This window comes from Saccoglossus kowalevskii, chromosome 7, assembly GCF_978046115.1.
Source record: "Saccoglossus kowalevskii chromosome 7, keSacKowa6.1, whole genome shotgun sequence".
Taxonomy (NCBI): Eukaryota; Metazoa; Hemichordata; class Enteropneusta; family Harrimaniidae; genus Saccoglossus; species Saccoglossus kowalevskii.
In genome coordinates, this window is record NC_140647.1 from 19,287,616 (window position 1) to 19,310,802 (window position 23,187).

The 23,187-nt window shown below is 33.4% G+C and overlaps 2 protein-coding genes across 4 annotated transcripts in view; one reads left to right on the forward strand and one right to left on the reverse strand.

The window, feature by feature from the left end:
• Window positions 1-128: 128 nt before the first annotated feature.
• LOC100375758 (uncharacterized) lies at window positions 129-11,177 on the reverse strand. 2 transcript variants are annotated; one of them, XM_002732642.3, is made up of 8 exons: window positions 11,036-11,177; window positions 7,883-7,963; window positions 6,988-7,095; window positions 6,152-6,340; window positions 4,673-4,764; window positions 1,238-1,336; window positions 456-549; window positions 129-332 (listed from the first exon to the last, which is right to left on the reverse strand). In XM_002732642.3, the coding sequence occupies exons 1-8, from the start codon at window positions 11,094-11,096 to the stop codon at window positions 187-189; spliced, it is 870 nt and encodes a 289-aa protein (XP_002732688.1). In that variant the 5' UTR covers window positions 11,097-11,177; the 3' UTR covers window positions 129-186. The 2 variants fall into 2 exon arrangements, with proteins under 2 accessions (XP_002732688.1, XP_085357384.1); XM_085501258.1 differs by lacking the exon at window positions 6,152-6,340.
• Window positions 11,169-23,187, forward strand: part of LOC100375613 (transmembrane ascorbate-dependent reductase CYB561-like) — a 29,380-nt gene continuing 17,361 nt past the window's right edge. For both annotated transcript variants that reach the window (XM_085501259.1, XM_006813903.3), the window contains exons 1-2: window positions 11,169-11,295; window positions 18,499-18,543. The gene's annotated coding sequence lies outside the window, so the exon portion shown is untranslated. The remainder of the gene's footprint in view (window positions 11,296-18,498; window positions 18,544-23,187) is intronic.

Genomic DNA, 23,187 nt, shown 5'->3' on the forward strand with positions numbered 1-23,187 from the left:
TCTTTGTTCACACACTAAAGGGGAGGACATCATGATTACATATACTGTTCAATAGGAGTCACATTCTTGTTAAATTGCCTGAAATTCTGATCAATATTCACAGATTATTCTAATTTATCACCAATACATCAATTAAAAACCCCATGTTTATTTAATTAATACAACAAGATGACATCATTGTAGTGTTTACACAACAGGAGACGGATCCCAACAGTATCGTGCGTTTCTATTAAGTTTTTTCAGTTCCAAAATATCATCTTCTGTCAGTTCAAAATCCCAAACATTGAAATTTTCTTCCAAATGGTCTTTGTTAGTAGACTTTGGTATAACACCTGAGGGGAAAAAAAATATGTACAATGGAGATGCAATTAATGATCGTTTGAGAAAAGCTTACTGACCACCACCTGATGAGTATTATTTACATTCGATAGTTTATTGCAAACCAACATGCTTACTGATATTCTGCTGCAAAGCCCACTTCAGAAGGACATGCGATTCTTTTTTCCCATACATTTTAGCCATCTTGGTCACTAAAGGATCCGTAAGTAGCTGCAAATGAAGAAGAAATGAAATTATTTGAAGCCAACTTTGATATTTTTATTTAATTGATGCTGGAATGACAGACAATTTTACCCAATTCTATGGTAAGTTATAACGATTTTGAGTATAAAATTGGTCAAATATCTAATCTGAAAGTTATGGCGTTCACAAGTTATACTGATTGAAACCTGATGCCATTTATTGGCATTTTAAGTTATTTATTGTCTTCATAATGAATCCTGACGAAATTCTGCTTCAGGAGTGCACTAAATGCAACAAACGCGAGAAGTTTGTAATGTTCACTCCGATGCTGTGGTAACATTAAGTAAATTATTCATCTAATGAATTCAAATAAGAGGATTCGATTGCCATTCAAGAAACAACTCAAGTATTATTTGCATACATACTACGATAAATGCTTCACATAGAATATTGATTTGGTGAATTTTTGATTATCTAACAAAGAACCTAATCACATTCAACGCTACAAAACTACTAGGTGATGTTCAGCTGTTTACCATAGCTAGTACATTTATAACAGTAAACATATTACTTAAAAAGGCTTCACACTAAATTTCACTGACAATACAACTTTAAAGCAAACCATGCACACACATACTGATAATTTTGACAACAAATTACACTTCTAATTTACTGAATTCTCATGTTTCACTGTGAATACTTGCAACACACTCACCTCCGATATTCCAAGTGATCGATAAGCTTGTAAATGAACATTATGGTCTGTACACCATTTCAGTAAATCTTCTTGCACTAAGTGAGGATGATATTCAACCTGACAGAAAATTATTATATTATATTTTATTTATTTATTTTAATTTATTTATTGTTTCACAACTCACAGTAATCAAGAACAGAAAATAAAAAAATTTAATGCACCTCAGGCTTCTATTGCTAAAATATTTGATGGCACACATATTTTGCAGGTTTAATCAATTTGTCAATAGAGGGCGCTGTGCGCATGCAGTGGCAAAAAAAAAATGAAAACCAAACACTTATTTTTGACCTAGAATGAGTTGTGTGGACATTCTGTTGGAGCAGCAGATCTTTTTCTCTAAGAGAGATATGGCTCTAGAAGTGCATTCATTTAAACAAAATGACAGCCAGTCAGCCATTTTGAATCCAATCTGAAAAATAAAATGACGTGCATCAGGAACCCATAATCTCTAATGTATCTACCAAGTTTGAACTGCATACGAACGAGGACTAAATATTTCAAATACTATGAGTAGGCTTCTACCTTCTAAATTAGTCACTGAATTAAAAACCCCTTTACAGACTAAGGCTCAGAAAAGAGAGTCTACTGGGCTTATACTCCCCATCAATCCCCACAATCACATTCCCAGCATTATGTTGTGATGAAATGGCATTACAACATGCATGTTTTTTTTCTAAGTAATGAATAACTTGATGTACATGCAGTTACTATCCATTTAGGATTTGAATTGTTCTCAACAATCTACCTCAAACAAGAGCAATTCATTTTTAAGATAGAGATGCAGTTTACCTGACAGGTATTTTCATTAGTTACATATATGTAGTTAGGAAACCAAGATGACCTCCCTTGTCCACAAAACTATATATTTTCGGAAAGCTTATTGTATGAATTTTAAAATTTTGTTAGTATTTTTTTTTATATGGACACTGTAGTTTGAAATATGCATAAAAATGTGCTTTTTGGTCAAAAGTGATTTAAAAAAAAATTAGCTTCTAAACCATGCTTCTGTTTCCTGTCAAAATTAGTTTATGGGTACATCTGTTTACTATGAAGAAAGTGCAGTCTTGAAAACTGTCTAGCAGTTGTCAATTTTGCAGGGCAGCAGCTCAAATTTCACTACTTCAAGTTTATGCATAAATTAACACCCAGGCTAGTTGTCTGTACGATTGTTGTAACACTGTTCAATCAAAAACAATGTCCCAACGGCGTTTTGAAGATTTGAACACATTGTCAATCATTTGTGAAAATTTCAAAACAAAAGGTCAAAGCGTCTAGGAGCTATTTTTTTCAAAGTTCTGGGATATGCACTAAAAAGAAGCTGAGATAATTGTTAATTTGCATAACAATTCACTCAGTAAGAAGTTTGCTAATGCTCATAATTAAAATGGCTGTAACAGTTCCAAATTTAAAAAATGTATTATCGATTTGTTAAAAGTTAAATATAGTGCACACTATGGAGATCCTGTCATTTCTTTTTTTCACTTTTTTTCACCATGTTTCGTTTTGATTATTTACGTGCAGCCTTGCTAAATCTTGCTAAGCATTCAAAAGAGAGAATGTTTGCACCTGTTATCTATATTTTAAAATCGTTTTTTGAGTATGTTCCACTATTCATAATTCTACAAAATTTTAACAGTCTATAACCAAAACTGTTTGGATAATAAAAAGCAAAAAAAAAAAAAAATTTCACTCCCAAGTGCCCACGAACCTGCATTCGTTAAATTGATTAAATTGAACTTAAATTGATTTTTGGTTCTGTTTGTCAGGAATTGTACACACTATTTTCACATGTCTAGTGTGCATGTTTAGTGTGAAATATAACTGCTGACATGGCCACTCATTTCTAATGCAGCAAAGGGGGAACATGAGTTCTAGCTAGGTTTTTTTTATTTGTTTTGTTTTTGTCCGGGGGAATGCCTTTGTTCTGGTCATCCTTATATTTTCTATTTTGAATAAATCTCAATGAAAAAAAAATGATACAGGTGTGTGTGTGTGGCGGTATTGTTTTTTACACCATTATAATGTTAGAAAAGTTATTACTTTCATGTTGTATAGATTTAATTTGAAAATATATTTCACTATTAAAGATAATGTAATATTCTGTTTTTTTTCAGTGGCAACAGTTACTGTCATGTGTAATTAGAATAAATTAGGACATGATTTGTAAACTTAGATCCTGAAAATGACAATTTTTTGGTTACCCATGGTTTACAAAATTTATAATTCTTTTAAGAACATTTTAAAACTTAAAACCATATTTGGAAATCGTCTGACCAATCACAGCTATCGTGAATCTGAACGTCGACCAATCACAGCTCTCGTGAATCTGACCATGCAATCACAGCTCTTGTGAATCTGAACGTTGTGCAATCAGCATTCAGTTTACCACTTAGAGGGCAGAACAAAGGGGCATCCTTGTGGCAAATCACAATTTATTTATTTTTAAATTGAATCTACATTTATAAATATTTACAGATACCGGGGTAACAACATCCATGAGTATTCTGAAATGAGTGTGATGAAAAATATTACTGTAAAATGACTAATTTTCATTGGGTTTAAATTTCGCTGATTTATTATTTCAGGCATATTCATTGGGTTTTAAATTCACAGTTTTATCATTTAGATAATGTTTTCAATGCTCAATTTTACATATTCATGGGGTTTTAATTTAGCGTATTTTCCAGTCAGCAAAATTAAAACCCAGTGAATTGATATCACCATGGTGATATATGGGATGAAGATCTCATGTTTCATGTGCACACTAATCAAAAGCTTTTTAACCAATAGCATCACAGAATGCAGTGGTTGCTTAGAAATGCACAATGCACAAACAACAAAGTAATTGAGATATGTTTACAAATGCATACAAGTATATTACATGTTTTCGAATAAGCATGATCGCACATCCAGAAATTAGCATACCATTTCTTTCACATAAACACTCGTTTTGCATTGATCATCTCGCAATAGAAGAGTTTCAAGTTATAGCGACATCAGACGGTTTCAGTGCAAGAATCGAGAGGAGGGAGGGGGGGTGATTCATAGCTTGGATGTGGACAATTTATTCCCTGGTTTCTGGTGTTCTGATGAGCTATCAAATGTTTACGCGATAAAATCACTCTCTTACGCAGACAAAATTGGACAACGCTTTTAACACCCAAGCGCTCAAGCAACGGCGGAACTACCCAGGAAATACCCAGGGTATTATTTATTTCTTCAATTTACCTGAGATTCTAATTGTATATCACACCACTTCCATACCCCCTGATTCATACATTTGGTCAATATACTGTTGGAATTATGGGATATATCATCCTTTGAAATGAATAAGACAACCCATATAAGCCATTTCTTACTGACAGTTCTACAAACAAGTTCTATCTTACTTACTTGAAGGACGGCAGGTAATTTCTTACAATATGACAGCATTTCATCCAATTGCTTCAGACTATAGTTAGATACCCCTATGTTCTTTACTAAACCTGAAAAAATAGTGAAACTAATGATACTTTGCTCTTTTATTCTCGGGGGTGGACATCCGGGCATTTTCATGGCCTGGCAACCCGCGGCGGTGAAAACAAAGGCCCAAAACTCGCAGAAAACGGTACTTTGGGGTGATTGTTCAGACTCTTCTGAACAGTGCAACAAGATTAGCCCTACGCGTGTAACATATATAAATTTGATTGTTCAGGATTACTTCAAAGTTGAGTTTGTATTGTTTTCTCGAATTTTCACCGGCTCAACCGGCGTTCCACAGCAGCGCGCACAAAGCCCATAGAAATGCATGGTACAGTGGTGCGCGTCGTAGCAACATGGAACGTCTGTGACGTAGCTCCGCCCCCGAGGATAGGATTTTACTATTTCCATTAAACACATGTAACCAATCAAAATAATGAAATACCCATGTTAAGTGACAGCAATAATATAAATCGTTTTCTCACATTTAGCAAATTATTAATCTCCATGCCATCTTGTATTTGAAACTACTGTAAAAAGATTAATTATTCACTGGGTTTTAATTTTGTTTATTTTGCTGACTGGTAAATGAAGCTAAAATAAAACTCAGTGAATATGTAAAATTTAGCATAGAACACATTATCTAAATGATAAAACTGTGAATTTAAAACCCACTGAATATGCCTGAAATGCTAAATCAGCAAAATTTCAACCCAGTGAAAACTAGTCATTTTACAGTACCGTACATTCGCAGAAAACGGTACTTTGGGGTGATTGTTCAGACTCTTCTGAACAGTGCAACAAGATTAGCCCTACGCGTGTAACATATATAAATTTGATTGTTCAGGATTACTTCAAAGTTGAGTTTGTATTGTTTTCTCGAATTTTCACCGGCTCAACCGGCGTTCCACAGCAGCGCGCACAAAGCCCATAGAAATGCATGGTACAGTGGTGCGCGTCGTAGCAACATGGAACGTCTGTGACGTAGCTCCGCCCCCGAGGATAGGATTTTACTATTTCCATTAAACACATGTAACCAATCAAAATAATGAAATACCCATGTTAAGTGACAGCAATAATATAAATCGTTTTCTCACATTTAGCAAATTATTAATCTCCATGCCATCTTGTATTTGAAACTACTGTAAAAAGATTAATTATTCACTGGGTTTTAATTTTGTTTATTTTGCTGACTGGTAAATGAAGCTAAAATAAAACTCAGTGAATATGTAAAATTTAGCATAGAACACATTATCTAAATGATAAAACTGTGAATTTAAAACCCACTGAATATGCCTGAAATGCTAAATCAGCAAAATTTCAACCCAGTGAAAACTAGTCATTTTACAGTACCGTACATTCAATTAATTGCGACTACCATGACCAGACAAAAAACAACTACCGGTACTTTACCTTCACTGAAAAGTTTTTCAAATTCAAACCAACTTTCCTTTCGATATTGTTTATGTCTCGGGTCTTCTGATTTTAGTTTTTGTTTTCCTGGCCAGTGTATCAAATACAAATCTAAATAATCACATTGCAGTTTTTCTAATGATTCTAGGCATGCCTTATAAGCCAATTCTGAACCATGATCCTTTGGACCTGTCGGTGAAAAACCACAAAAACGTTACATCATAACACAGAAAAATACCTTCTAGATTTTTAAGTCAACTTTATTTTCTTGCAGTGAAAAATAATGGTTTACAGTATCGTACTGATCTGATGCTCAACATTCTAATTTTGAGGATTTTCATTTTAGGTTTCATGCTTGACTTAGTGTCCACCACTTCTGGAACTTCTTAAACTGAACAAGTCATGGAACTTGGTCATCATTTTTACTTTTCTGAATAATGACATTGTTTATTGTATCTATTGTGAATGGGATGTGAATGAGTAAACTACAATTTGACATGACCTGTTTATGCCCGGTTTACCTTTCAAAAATTGCATATCACCAGTTTTTTTTGATGTCAAAAATAATGCCAACAGATCTCATTCAAACATTGGTAATTCTCTTCCACAATGTGTCGTACAAAATGCTCAAAATGTGAATATTTAGAAAATCAAGGAAAATTATGTCAGTACGGCACAGCATTCTGTTATTTTCAAAATAACACAATATTCCTCATAATAATTGTCATTTGGCTAATTTTGCAAGGTGGGTGCTTGCATGACTAAGAGCCTTTAAAAACATAATTTGTTAAGCTGAGTACACTGGTCAGAAGAGTACAGTATGTTAACATTTTTACCTAGTTTACTAATGATGAATAAATCTTCTCTTTTCAATCCATATTTGGGTAATAAAGTTTTTAAAGCATTACCAATTAGGTTTTCATTTTGATACACTGCTGCTGTATCTGCAAGTAAACATATATACCGGTACCTTACCCAGGGTATTGTTGATTGTTAGTAATATTATGTAGTGTACTGTATGTGACCAGAGGTACATTACTTGGGGTTTGCAACTCGCATAGTACTGTATGGTGACATCATGTCAAGATCCTATTGAAGTCTCATCTCGTAGATAGCGAGACTGAGGCTACGACCTTCTGACATGATATATATCAATGTTCAAGGTTTGTAATGAAAAAATAGAACTTTTCTTGTCACTATCATAGTGAAAAATGTAATACATCGAAAATGTACAGAAAATATAGTTCTCGTAATCCGTCATATCGTGGGCAGCTATTTTGATCCACCTGGACATCCCAGTATCCTAGTTACCTCGGGCATGCGCATTCGCATTTTTCTGAGTTGGAACGCTTATGCGAGAGCGAGATTGTAACGGGATCTTGGTATCATGTCACCGTAGTTGCAAACCCCAAGTAATGTACCTCTGATAGAGCTTAATTATCAGCTGGGTTTCATTCTTTCTTGCTATCTCACTGATAGCCAAATACACTGAATAAAATACAGCGAAAAAGCAAAGATAAACAATGGGATGTACCGGTACTGTATCTTTAATAAACCAGTGAATTCAAAATCTTGAAAATATATTCATGCAACATCAAATCCACAGAATATCTTTCCTTTTACAGTACCATATGTAGTAACATATCCAGGGTACTGGTAATTGCGATAGAAATATTAAAAAGTAGTTATACATGTAATAATAAGATGATATTTGCCAAAAATGTGCTTTACCTATCAATCTATATCCAACACCGAGTGCTGTGTCTAATGCATTGTAAACATCATCTTCATGATTAATTTTGTACGTTCCCACTGTAATTTAAAAACAATATGTAAATTTCAACTGGATTTCTATCTGGACATGTTGAGTAAATAGAGTATATTCTTCTTATAGGCAACATATGTACATGTACATGGTTGTTACAGTAGAGAAGCAGAATTATTAGGTGACTTTATAATAATTGCTTACAAATCTTGTTTTTTCAAAAATGAAACAAAGATGAAAATGGCTAACATAAGACATAATGCAGCATTGATGAGTGAACAAAAAGACTTGCAAGATGCTATTAAATATTTCTGAGCTGCAATCTGCGTATCATGTGACCAATTTTTATGGAACAGGGTATGCGCACAATTGAATGCAACTTGTATCGCACCTTCCAGCAAATCGTGCAAGAAACCAATTTTCGATAGTCTTGTGTAGCCTATTTTTTTCAATTCCAACTCAATGACGATTGTTTGTTTTTTGTGATCATTCCAATATTTCCCATTTTTGCTATTTCCAGTTGTTTCTTTTAAAAAAAATATAAAATTAAAGACTTGTAAGCATCAAAAAGGACAAAAAGCTGGCGTTTAGCTTATAAACATATTTAAAAAAAAATTCTAAATATCAATCCTTAGCTTTGATTCAAATCCATATATCTAAAAGTGACTGGATGAAGAGCTAAACATTGTCTACGCCCGTAATACAGTCGCACACCTTCACGCACACTTACTAGTATTCAAAATGAAGAGTTTGCTGATTGGATGATGTTGAACTTTCTCATTAATATTAATTGGAACAGCCAAATCGTTTATGGATTTATATTTGTAAAACATTTACAACATTCTCTAAGACAGACCGGAAACGGAAACAAGACAAAAACAAAAGATTTTTCAAGTTAGCGTGGGGGAAATAACGTTGCTAAGTATTATCGTCAGGGAAAGCTATTGTTTAAGCTAGTCTGTGATTGGTTGCTGGCAATGTTTGGGGGATTTTGACCAGTTTGTGACGTAGGCTTGTCTTAGAGAATCCCCAGCTTTATGACTTTCACTGTACCATGTATTGACATCTATTTTAATTTATAAAATGACTACAGGTTTCTGTCCTCCACTGTATTTAGTATGAAAATGATCAAAATGCACTACTCGGTTTACAAATGACTGTGCCATATGAAAATTTGTGCTTAGAACTGTTTTTAATCCGTGTCAAAAACGTGCACAAAATGGTCGTTTTGTGCACTGCTTATCATCCACCTCAAGTGCCAAATCCATGAAATAAACAATCAATGTCAATAGAGTAGCCTGGGTGTTAAAAATGGATTAAGTACTGGCAAACCAACTTCTGCATAGGTATGTCTCTAAACGCATGCTTTTTGGTTGATATAGTCTTCTTTTTTTTTTTTTAACTCAGAAGCCCTCAAAACCTAATATTACATGTGAGAACGAAACAAATCTGTTGAGATTTCACATTTTCCCTGTAGAAGGGATGCTGGCTGTTCCCTCTCTGGACTCCCTCCTCGCGTATACTAGTACTACCAACTCTAACCATGTCCTCTTTTGGTGACGCATGTCAAGCTATAAATGGGCATCAATACTCATTTCGCCGAATATTTCACTTTTATCGCATTTTAATCAACAGCATATCGCTTAATTTCTGACCGGAAAACGACTGTGTTTTATCCCTTTCTTTTCTCACTTGCTTATTAAAAACACTGACCCCTTGTTCAAACACTGAACACTAGCACTGGCACATCGAAATGGTTGTTTTAGTGCTAAAGTTTGAGGATTCAACGAGTGTTAACCATTATTTAATTTTGACCGACACTTCCAAACCATCATACTTTGTTTTGTTCGCGAACGCAGCCTGAACTATGACCTCTTGTTATGTGAAAGTTCCACAACAAGCTAATAAAGCGAGACTGTGTTCCGTTTGAATCCAGGGCTGCTACCTCGTTTCAACAATATGATTATCGAGACATTTACGTGATACAGGCAATGCTAACTCCTTAGGGCATTTGGTTATGTGAAATCGATTAGCATTCATGTAGGTCCAATCAGTACTGTTGTATCGTCTATTTCATCAACCGAATGTTACTACCCGAACGTGCTCATCGATTATTATTGGAAATGTAATTTCTTTCTCCCTGGTCAATGAATCCAGAATCAATTGGGTACATGTACGTTATTTTATAATGATTTTCATTTGGTTTCACGTGGTAGTTAATCTGATTTGTCATATTGCATTACAAACAGGAAGTCCTCGGCATGGGTCAGAGTACTAGTATAACCCAGACCACTCGTTTTGAGGAATGGTCTGGGTGTGGCTTGTGGGTGAGAATAGAAAATGGATTTCGGTGAGGTTGTGATTATTTGGATTTTTGAGAACGGATTTTTATTATTGAAATGAAATTATTACGTTTAGGGGTGAATTGTTAATAGGTGAAGTGATGTTAAAAACATAAGTTGTTCATCGTCTTGCGTACACCGCAACAACAAATGTTTGTTTTTCAACACAGATCTCCAGTCAAGAGGGTGGCGTTTGGACATACCGGTAACCCCGGAGTTAAACAGGGCCCAAATTAATAGGGAGTAAAACACAGAAGTGGAAGAGCTGTCCAGGAATTGACCAATCACACAAGAGCTTATAAACACCAATGAAATATTTGTTGTTGTACTTAACAAAGGGGTTTGGCACTAAAAACAATAGAACGTTTATAGGCTTAACACGTTGGATTTAGATCGTGTTATAATCCAAATCCCCTAGAAAAAGTTGTAAGCACAAATTTTCATATGGCTAATTAATAACTTTACATTATTCCCTTTGTAATGAACATGGACAATGGACAATATAAACCACGACTATCTCCATGACAGACAAGTAGCCAACCAACAGCCCCTGTGGCCAACACCCGGTACTCAAACATACCCAACCCATACCCACCCCGGGGAGAGAACGACACAAAAATCATAACATAAATAGTCCTAATCTCTACAACTTGCAACTTATACAAGTAAGTTGGTAGTTGACAGTGCTCAGTCACATGCTATTACCCGTTAGCGGACGTAATCAATATACGTTACATTTGAAGTAATTACATATTCCATCTCTTAATTAATACTCACATCCGATCAACGGCATTTGTGTCTCCGTGTTTAGGCAGGTAAATTTCTTTGGATTCGTCATGCTTTAGTCACCAGCGTGTGGAAATCCTCAACCGATGACCTCATATCAGAATCATGTGATTAACTGTGATAGCCTTAACCTTTGACTTGTGGTCACCTGACATCTGAGTGAATGCCACGACATGAATTCCCTGTAGTTCAAATATTTAGCTCCAATTCTAATTAGCTGCGATATTTTGATCCGACGAACTTGATGTTTGGTAAGTACTATGACGCGTTGCGTCTGTCCGATCTTAGTACTGCGATGAAACGCTGATCAAATTACGGAATTGGGATTTAAATTGTATAATGTTATTTACTCGTGTAATTGGATTTCAGTTCAAAGTTCAACTTCAGTAATCTCCAGTTTACAATACTGAATATTACCTTCTGACTGTGTTTCCAGAACTCTATGGTGGCCCAACTATCACTGATTATTCTAATATGCTCCAACTATTTAGAATGAAATTTTCTGAACATCGGCGAAATGTTTATTTTCGTGATGTCTATACTGTAGGGCCATTCCAGTTTTTGTCTACCACCTCCTACGAATGGTTTAAATTCGAGGGTTCCTATTTCGACAAAAAGTATGGATGGTTTAATTCCGAGAGGTGTCATATTTTCGATATATTTAATTTTTTCACATACCCATTCGTATACGTCAAATCAGTAAAGTTTCCAGGGGGGGTGTGTTAGTTTACATAACAATCCAACACCTGACTGGTGGATTTGTCATAACCTTAATATCCATCTGTAGGGGGTGTGTGGACAAAAACTGGAATGACCCAACTGTCTGGGGGGGGGGTTGTCGCACTGTGTTTGACATGGAACTCATAAGCATAAAACAAATTGTTTGTTTGCATTCAAATGTTACTCCAGTTTTCGCTGGCAAAACAGCTGAAAATGCTTACATGTGATAAATAGACTCGGAACATGTGAAAATTACCACTCTTGTTTAATACAAAACCATATTACTGTAAAGGGGGTAATTATTCACTGTGTTTTAATTTAGCTTATTTCGCTGACTGGAAAAATGTGCTAAATTAAAACACAGTGAATATGTAAAATTTAGCAAAGAACACATTATCTAAATGACGAAACCGTGAATTTAAAACCCACTGAATATGCCTGAAATGGTAAATCAGTGAAATTTAAACCCAGTGAAAATTAGTCATTTTACAGTATATATGATAAATCATTGGGGTGTATATCGATCAAGTTGATCTACTAAATGATATAAATTGTAAAAAAATATGCATGACGTAGTAAAAAGTATAGTGAATAACTATTTCGCGTAATAATTATATAGACATCAGATCAAATAATGCAAAAAATAAATATGCATAATAATAAAAACCAGCATATATTTTAAAATACATGTATAGACATAACAAAAGTGCAAAACAAACCTTTTACATGTGACCCAATTCTGACTCAACAACCACTCTCTGAAGAACCTGAATCTGGACTACACTGTTGGTGAGATTATTTGTTATTCCATGTACTGCAGCAGAGGGTAAAATTATTTATTAAAGCTGAAAAACAACTGTCTCTTAACCAAAAATTAAAATAAATATAGACTCAGTAAATAAATACTTATAAATACAATACATAATCGACTCTCAAATACAATAATAATCAAAGGAATTCTCTTTATGAATATATATAAATTTCACAATTCAAACTGAAATAAGAGGTTTATAATTTCTGATTGAATAACATTGGAACGTTTTCAAATACTGTCTTTGAGTTCTGTGCTTGTTGAATGCCGGTTTGATTCAAGTGCCATTGAAACTGATAGATATTTATAAAGATAAAGGGCTATGTTGCGCCAAGAGTACATCTACAACTTATTCCCTCTGATGCATATTTATTAAAGATAAATTAATTTCTTATATTCTTAAATTTTGTGGCCTAATTTATTGTTCAATATTTATGAATCTGCATTTTCCCAATTAGATAAAAAAATTAATCTTTTTATGGTCTGTTTTCAACGTTTTTTTACGCAAGTCTCTTAAAATCTTTTTTGTGTTTTGTATGTAATGTATATATGTAATTGGCGGGGGCCAATGAACCGATTTATTATAGTACCTGGTACCTTCCAAATTAGTAGAAATTTTGCAACATGTACTCAAATGAGTCAACATTGTGGCATGTACCCAACAGTTTTCTCCGAGATCCAAAGTAACTGGTGTGTGGCCTAATTAGCATAAATTTGCATGTTGTTTTGCATATCATTTGCATACAATATTCTAGCATTTACTATACTTTTTTTTTATTTAATTGAAAACTGTTTACAAATTGTATTCTTTTGAAATACAAACAAATTGTTATTATAATTTCCATTTATGAAAATCAATATCAATATTTTATGCACAGCTCGGTTTAAAACCATTCTAAAAATATTCCGTGATCATAAAATGAAATGTGATTTATGAAGAACAAGTACAAAACATAGTTTAGTTAAAATGTAAAAAAATTATGATTGGTGATTTGTCCAAGGAGCCAAAAAGACGATTTGTCCAAATAAAACCTGTAACATTTTTTTTATTTTTGTCATCAATACTCTTCACTGTTGACAGACAACGACATGAAGCATTTTCACACAAAGATGTTGTGGAATTCAAGGAAAATTACTAGTAAAATACAAGAATATGTTCTCTGGAGATTCGCCATAAAAACTACCTAAAACACTGTTCTGTACATTGTCTTTATTTTCCATGAATGAAATAACTTGGTGTAAAAGTTTCTATTGAAATTGTTTCATCTCAGTTGTTGTTCATTGTCCCATACGATACTTGTATCACTTAGGGGTAACCCATTTTATTGTCACCGCCATATTGTTCCGAACACCAAAACATCAACATTGTCAGCTAAGTTGCTGACTGGTTTGTTATGTGTGTCTCAAAATCGTTACATGATTAAAACTGTTTAGTTCAAACAACTTTTACAAGGGCTAAAATGACGCTTACCAGATACACCATCGCCAGTGTCCAGACATTTCATACTGTATAAATACATAACTTTGCAAAAATGAAATGTATAAGATTAAATAAAATAAAATGAAAAGCAATCGCATCGTGATCTTCTATTTCATACTGTATAAATACATAACTTTGCAAAAATGAAATGTATAAGATTAAATAAAATAAAATGAAAAGCAATTGCATCGTGATCTTCTATTTATAATCCGATGTGTCTAAGTCCTCCACTATTAGGTAGTTTGATGTCTCCTGTTGAGGTTGGATTGACCCAACTTGTTCTAATCACATAATAATCTCCAAGAACACTTAGCAAACTAGTCAGCAACTTAGCTGGCAATGTTGCTGTTTTGGTGTTCGGAACAATATGGCGGTGACAGTAATCTGCCGGGCAAAAGGGTTTTGAAAACAAAATGATCATAAATAACAAATTATGCAGGCTTAATGGTATGAACAAAAATTGTTCTTTCAACACTAGTTCAAAAAAACCCTGGGAATAAACATAATGTTCAGAGACAAATCCTTGTCACGGTAATTAGGAAGAAAAGTGTGAATATTATTTTTAAGTAATTTCATCCAGCTTCTGCTTCATTTAGATTTGAAATGGATCACCCCTTACTGTAATCTCATCTGATTGTGTATTATTTATTTAGAGTGTTAATGAGTTTATTATTAATGCTGGTTGAATTGCATTGTTTGGGCTTTGTTTACATCTATTTACATGTTAATTTGCTTATTGGCAAATTGGAATTATTTAATAATTTCCAAATCCCAGGTTGATTGAAAAAAAAAAAATCCAAAAAAATATTAGCGGTAGTATTTTTCAGTATAAATTGTAAATTCAATTATTTCTCATGATAATTTGGAACTACCGGGGGTAAGAGCTATATCTGAATCCTATCTTTAATATTGGAACCACTTTTCGCTTCAGAATAAGTAGTGACTTTTATTTTACAATGATTCTTCAAACAAGATGAACTTTAAATTTAAATGAGTATTTATTAATTTGTTCAAAGTATCAACAAAATGGTTATTTTTTTGATTTAGGATTATTCCAGATTTTTTTTTTTAATACCGATAGTCTCGATATATATAACGAGAGGTGCATTACTTGGGGTTTGCAACTACGATGACATGATACCAAGATCCCATTACAATCTCGCTCTCGCTCTCGCATAAGCGTTCCAACTCAGAAAAATGTGAATGTGCATGCCCAAGGTAACTAGGATACTGGGATGTCCAGGTGGATCAAAATAGCTGCTCACGATATGATGGATTACGAGAACTATATTTTCTGTACATTTTCAATGTATTACATTTTTTCACGATGAATGTGGTAATACAAAACCGCCTATGTCATGTCAGAAGGTAGTAGCATCCGTGTCACTATCTACAAGATGAGACTTGAATGGAATCTTGGCATGATGTCACCATACAGTACTATGTGCGTTGCAAACCCCAAGTAATGTACCTCTGATACAACTCAATTAGGCTCAGAAATTTATATTTCATGATGTTAGATTTTATATTCAATGTACCCCGGTCTCCCACTATTAGTTTGACATCTCCTGTTGAAGTTGGTTTGACAATGCATGCATGGCAAGCCAGTCACCAACTCAGCTGACAATGTTGCTGTTTTGGTGTTCGAAACAATATGACAGTGACAGTAACTCTTCCTTCCAATTGGAAAATATCCACGAAGGCAAATTAAAGTGAAATATATAAAATTACGAATTGTGTAAGTGCCTACAGTATTATGAATACTAGGATACATTTTTTCATTAGATATGACAGTTACATAAAAAATGTACAGTTTGTTTGGTATTAAACTTGTCATAGTATGGTAATAAGTAAACCATCATATTATTTTCAAAACAAATTTTTTACATGCAAATTATCATATACCTTGTATTGCCTGACCTTGTGACGCTATGGGAAGCGCCCTCACATCAACACAATAATTTCCGTATCATGACTGGCCCAGTGTGCTCTACTTTCATCAATCAAAACAAAACGCTTCTTTGTAAATAACGCTGTGTGTTTGAGGTCACGGTGTGGTAAAATTGTAATTACACCCCCCAGTCATATGTCTTATGCATCCTCGCAAGCTTCTGCTGCACGACCTTTTGACCTGCAAAAGCTGTATCCAGTCCATAAAGAATATTATCTTTTCTATATTTAAATTCACAAGATGACACTTGTCAAGCTTTTAATAAGTATAAATATATTTATATGAATAGAAGTCTAGTTCTCAATACTAAATTTACTCTGCTAGAAGCACATATAATCCATTATCATATACCTTGTATTGGCCGGCCTTGTAATGCTATGGGAAGTGTGCCCTCACATCAAGGCAATAATTTTCCGTATCACGCCTGGTCCAGCGTCATTCTAAATTACATCGTGTGTTTGAGTTCATGTGGTAAATATGTAATTATAGCTATAAGGTATATGATAAAGCCTTTATGAACTGGATACAGCTTCTGTTAATTGTTCCTGGTCGTATGGCGCAAGCTCAGGTGCTTCTGTCGCATGACCTCAGGCCACAAAAGCTGTATTCAGTCTGTAAAGATTAATATTGAATAAATAAAATATGTAATTTACATGTCCAACTAAACGCACTGAAAATGACTCAGAAGATTCATGCAAGAAAAGTAAGGGGGGGACACAACCTTCATTGTGCAAGGATTGGTTGGTTAAGAATTGTCCCATGGAATTTGTATAAAAATACAAATTGCAAAACTAATCTGGATGCTTTTAGGAGACTTGGCTGCTTGGCTGATATTTACCTGCTATATATTCCATCAACATGTACAGTCCCTCAGCCAATAGTCAAACACTAAAATACGATCGCCATAGCGACCAAAACTGAAAACTTGTCACTAATATCCAGTTAAGTAATAGCTCGATTCAAATGACGAAAATTATCGTTTGAGTCTTGACCGGGTTTAGTGTGGGCCGAAAAAAACAGGTCGTGGCCCTCGGCCAGTACTCAAACATCTCATCCTATAATCGAACGTGTTTTAACGAAGGATTTAGAACAGAATATTAGACTGAAATAGGGATCATAGCTAGAAAATAATTACGTTGAGTCGTTGTAAACCCAAAAAAATCAAAATGGTCATAGTTTTACCTAATAAATACCTTGATCACGACCAGTTTCCACTTGTAAAAAAAGTTGGTGGCGCTCTTCTCAGACAATCAGGTCAAATTTTAAATATACATTTCGCTTCAAATCTCAACGATTTCAATTTAATATGAGAGAGACATATTTGCTGCTATTTGTGTGAAACTACTGGCTGTGTTCAAATTTATCATGCAACTTTAATTGCATTATGACAACTATAGTTTGTGCTGCAGTTTGGGCTAATTCAGAATTTTTTCTGGTATCTTAATTTTTCTGTATTATGCCATCTGATAGACCTACCGTATGCGAATAAAGTCATACTAATACAGACAAGCAGCACAATGAGTAAACTAAGATTCTAACACAGTGCATAGTGATGTAAACTGTGATTGTAGGGATTTGAGCAGCTGATTGTACGAATATAGAACAGTTTTGTATACAGTGAATATGGAATAGAATAGTGCTTATTGATACAGTAAAGTATATGTCATTCTCCTTTGTTGTTATTGTGACATTTAACCTAAGCATATGTTTTAGCTCACTGTTGCATCAGCACAGATTTCCAGGAAATTTCTGAGCATTTATTTTGGGATTTGCAGTTAACGAAACACTTCAAATACTATTACAATTTCAAGATTAATAGGTTAAAACATTTACTTTAACTGTAGATCGTAGAAAATGGGCCCTAAGTTCTATGCTTTTGTATTATTCAAAACACGTCTTGTTCTGATAGCTATGTCCCTGCATAACAATGGATTCAACCAAATTGGTCTTCTAGCACAACTATAGCTGCAATACCTACATTACAATGGATTCTCCCAAGTTACTCATTTTGTGCTGCCTTTATAGCTGTGTTCCCTGCATAACAATAGTAGCATTCAAATCACCCTTGTTTCTATCACAATAGCTGTGTCTCTACACAACAACGAACATGTCCTTCATGTAGAATTTGATATGACATTTAGAAATAATTGCTGTTATAATTAGCCTTTCTTCATAAACAGAAATACATTTTATACAGAAATTTGCCTTTTATTTAATACATGATACTTGAAAGAACTTGATCCAAAATATTCCCTATTTTGAGCATGCTTCAGCCAAGTTGCCTTTAGTCACATCTTTTTTTTTACTATATATATAATTTTAGTTTAATTTAATTTGATTTTCTAGCATTCTTTTCTTGTTTTGCACTGATTCCATGTAATCTGAAATAATTTATTTGCCATTCCCTCAGACTGGGTCATGTGATCAGGGTACTTTGCATAATGTATTCATAGAAGTGATCTTATTCTCTCCTTCATTTTATGTGATTACAGTGAGAATTCTGCCAGACGCTCAGCTGTCTCCACTGTGTTAGCAAGGTAAATCATATTACATATCTTTTTTTTTTCTATAATTTCTATAATTCTCTGCAATATGAGTATGATCAATTTCTGATGGCATATATATTCCGTTAAAATCATACCCATCTCAGTGTAGTTTTGTATCGCAATTATGCATCTACAGTGAAATAATTACCACCTCATTCGGGAGTGTACATGATAATTATCAACGGCTGCATCTATTAGATCTCGTCAATATCGTTTGAGAATATCACAATATGATCAGTTTACGCATTGTTGACGTATTAATGGCTGTCAATGAATTATTAATAGCGTACATCTTGGCAAGATGAATACTGACTCTATCTTTCTGTGAATGTTATAATCCTACGGCAACTGAGTCGGTTCATCGCACACATATTGTAGGTGTAGTTTTATAGATTGATTATTGGACCTAATGTATTTTAAATTTAATTTTTATTCAGAATGAATATAATATCTATAGAATATTAAGAATTGTATTTTTGGTTAATGTTTTGATATCAATGTAAAATATTCACATTAGTTTTCTATTTACACCGAGTCTAATCTAATACACTACTATAATGACATAGTAGGTGTGTTTCATTGGAAAAAATTACCTGTGGTTTCCTATTCAAATTTGTGTCTTTATGGTTAGTTAGATTTTGTAACTTCTGTTGACTGGGAAATTATCCATGTTTTCAATCTTGTGAAATCAAATTAAGGTAAGGTATTATCAAATGATATCTTCATTTAGTATTCATTTTATGCGTATTTAGATAATCAAATATTAGTTGTGAAGACGCTTGTATTTGCACTTATAATGGATTGAGTATTTGATACCTAGAGAATTTATCTGTTTAATTTTTTTTGTGTGAATAAAAATGAATAAAATGTTGCCATTAACATTATCGTGAGGCAATGATATCCAATATATTTTTTTTTGAGTTGATGAAAATTACCAAGTTGATTTTCCCTCCAAAATATTGATGCACATTAATTTTATTTTTAATCTTGGACTGTATAGACATATTATTTCATTAGCTACAGGTATTGATCATAATTTCTGGAATAAAACATGGAAACAATTTATGTAGGTTTAGGATTATTTTGTGAAAGGTAACAAAGATCATCCTTTGTTCTTCACTTTTCACAAAATAAAGTTACATAATTTTTTTCAATATTTTCCTGAAATTTTGATAAAGATCTATAGTGACTGGGAAATTACATGCTTTTGGTAAATAATTAATAAAGAAATTAAAGAAAAACACATAAAAATGCACAAAATATTTTCGGCAGGAAAAAAATTAATGTCCAAGGGGTGTTAAATAAGTCATGCAGGTCACAGATATCTGTTATAATTATGAATTGTTATGAACATGTAACTACTGCTGGATCAAAATAATCCCAGTTATAAGTATTCAAATTACTTATACCGGTACATCCAATTCGAAAATTGTCACGTCTTCATTTGTTATGATGAATACACGTATAATTTTTTTTTTTTTTTGTCAGTTTGATCACGGTAAATGTGGTATGACTTGTGCGTAAAATATCTAGTGGTGATTAGCATATTAAACTATTGCCTATGGACATTATTTAGCAAATTGTCTGGATTGGCAAATTGCTGTTTGAATAATTATTTTTGGATCCCCTAGCTGTTGAATATTTTTTTCAATAAAAACTGGGTTACAAACCTTTATTTGGGACTGAATATCTCAGTATAAAATGTTACAAAGTACCCTCGTATATTAGAGTTTATTTTGCGGTCAAATTTTGATGTAAGCTAAATATTAAAGTGTCTGTCAAACTATCAGTACAATGTAATGTATGTAGCTTGTTAGGTCTACTATAAATCATAATATTCCTGCTGTTATTAATTTTCGCAGCTTGTTGATTAAAAAACGTGCAAAAGGACACATTTTCGCCATTATCACTGATAATAAATTTTGCAGATTTTTCGTTAACATGGAAACAATTTTTCACTCATGAAATTGTAGCTGTTTACAGTAAATACTGTTTCAATATTTATATTTGTGAGAACATTTTCTTTTCAAAATCATTGTTTTGACATGAAGCAGTCAACATGCAGACGTGTAGCATGAAAGCTTTAAAAATGTTTAGTTTTGCAATTTTCTATAAAAAAATACATTTTTACTTTTTTTATCCCTTAAATATATACCCTGATAATAATATGGCAATCAACAAACTAACTAACATAGACAATATGTAGTCTCAAATATTTCCGCTCATTTATTTTTTTAATCTGCCAATTACTAGTTGAATTATAAGCAAACAGACGATCCTCGGTACAGTAGCTTTTATTATAGCATTACACCGTAGTACTGTAAAATCTGTATTAGAAGCTGCAGCTTCTATTAAAATGTTAAAATGCAACAGAGGGGATGCGGCTTCTATTGGAGCATCTACACATATGAGGAATGAAGATATTGTAGTTCTGAATTGTTCAAAAAGAAAGGGTGCATCTTTTATTAGGGATGCATTTTCTACTACAGATTTAATAGTAACAATGGTCACCAACTGTTCCTAAAATAAAATGTGCAAGTCATAATGACAGTCCTGTAATTTAAATTTAAATATAAATGTAATACGGTGAAGAACACACAACATAGAGTATTTTTAGACTCAACATTGTTGTGTTGAAAATGTTGCTTGTATGTACATTTTTTAGCTCAAAAGACTGTATGTCAACTGAGCCATACTGATGATGCTGTGTCCAGTGTCTGAAGGTTTCATGTTGGGGACTTCTTCTCAGAAACCGTTGAACCGTTTGATCATTTTCTAGCTGTCTTGGTGAAAGTAGCTGGAAATTTGTTCATTCCAAGTCAATCTGCCAAAGATTATGCAAATTAGGTACCAAAAGCTATAAAAATGCTTAGATTACTTCTATGACACTATTTGGTCTCACATGCTGATATTGATAAGGCCAAAAAAAAAAAAAACTAATGTTGCCCTCAAGTTGAAAAATTGGGTCGGTCGTTCAGATTTTTTTTTTTTTTTTTAATTTGTGAAAACTAAGAGTATCATAAATAGTCAAGGTATATGGACTTCATAGTGTTCGGAACATGTCAGAGAAATACAGATCAAAAGGTTCAAAGTCAACACCTATAACAATGGTCCAGGAAACCATTTTTTACTGCTTAAAATAGTGAGTTTTTAATATTTGAGGGCTACAAAACAATTTTTTTTTGGCCTAATGCACATGTATTGTGTTGATCAACCTCTATCAGTTTAGTAAATTTTGTGACAAAATGTTCTGTTTATATGTTCTTGAAAAGTAGTTTATACAGTTCTGAAACATAACTTTGGTCATTGTGAGTGCACTATTTTGCATACCTGGAAGCAAGGGTTTGACCATTCGATAGTTGAAGGGTGTCACATTCATATTTGTGTTATTCAATTCTGTAAAATTAATGCGCTGAACTGCATAGTTGACAAATTTTTCAATTGTAAATACTAGTAAACAAATATTTCCCACCACATACCATCAGTGCAATATTTGTTGATCCCATCTATTTCAACTCAATTCTGATTGGTGCAGCCACTGGCTTGTTGAATTATAAATATATTAATATTAAATCAATAATATTTTGAGATTAGAGATAATAAATTATATAAATCCAGTGATTTCCAGAAATGACATATTGCCAAGTTACCAAATTATTCCCTCACCATAAATATCACATAGTCCTTCCCTAATTTGGAGAATGTTGCTTGAAAATGATTTTGGTTGATTTGCAGTACTGAGTATGATGTGAACCACTGAAATTTGTTATCCAGCATAATGTTGCGAACTTGTAATTGTTAGGTATTTGATTCATGGACAATTGGTCTCACGTGTGGAATATTATAGCGAGCTGACTTGGCCAATGCACTATGAATAATTTTTCTTTTTGTACTGTTAATATTTTTTACTGTTCACTATAAGTTATAGTGTTATACACAGCCTGAAAACACAAAAAACAAAATTGTTGCTTTTTTCTAAATATGGAAACAACACTTTATTTTCAGACTTCCAATGAAATGTCATTTGTTATTTGACAGAAACTGTCAACTTGTTAAATATTTAGCTTTAATTGTTGTGAAAATATATTGTTCTTTTAATATTTTGACAAAACCCCTTAAAAAGGATGTGCCAATTCGAAACTGACATTAGTAGTGATCGTAATTAGACATATTGGGGTGGAGGTGGGGTGGGGGGTTCATAGTATTGTAGTTTCACTACCAACTATGTGATTGCACATCAGATATATACCATACGTATTTATTTTTGAAAGGCTCTACATCACGAAATGAACAACCCTGTATCACAACCCATTCTTCTGAAAATGACTTGAGTTGTCATAGCAACCAGTGATGTGAAAAGGCTGATTTTAATATTGTACAGGGATTAGATCAAAGACTGATTCATTCACAGCTGTTGTATATGACTCTCTTATGGTGTACCATCATAAAAAAATGTATACATGGGAGTTTTTCAAATCCTCAGTTGATGTTATTTTTTTTAAATGTACTGTAAAATACTTAATTTTAGCTGTAATTAGATTTTGCTGAACAGATATTTTAGTTTTGTATGAAGTTGGGTTTTGAATATATATTTGCTGGATTTAATTTTCACTGAATCACCCCTTCAGCAAAAAT

What these genes read in the sequence shown, in the direction of transcription:
- LOC100375758 (XM_002732642.3), bottom strand. Translation starts at nt 11,096, where the DNA reads ATGACGAATCCAAAGAAATTTACCTGCCTAAACACGGAGACACAAATG. An exon ending in TGAAAAACTTTTCAGTGAAG is followed by an intron (nt 4,765 to 6,151) that starts GTAAAGTACCGG and finishes CTATTTTTTCAG; the next exon opens with GTTTAGTAAAGAACATAGGG. An exon ending in GGCTTTGCAGCAGAATATCA is followed by an intron (nt 333 to 455) that starts GTAAGCATGTTG and finishes TTTTCCCCTCAG; the next exon opens with GTGTTATACCAAAGTCTACT.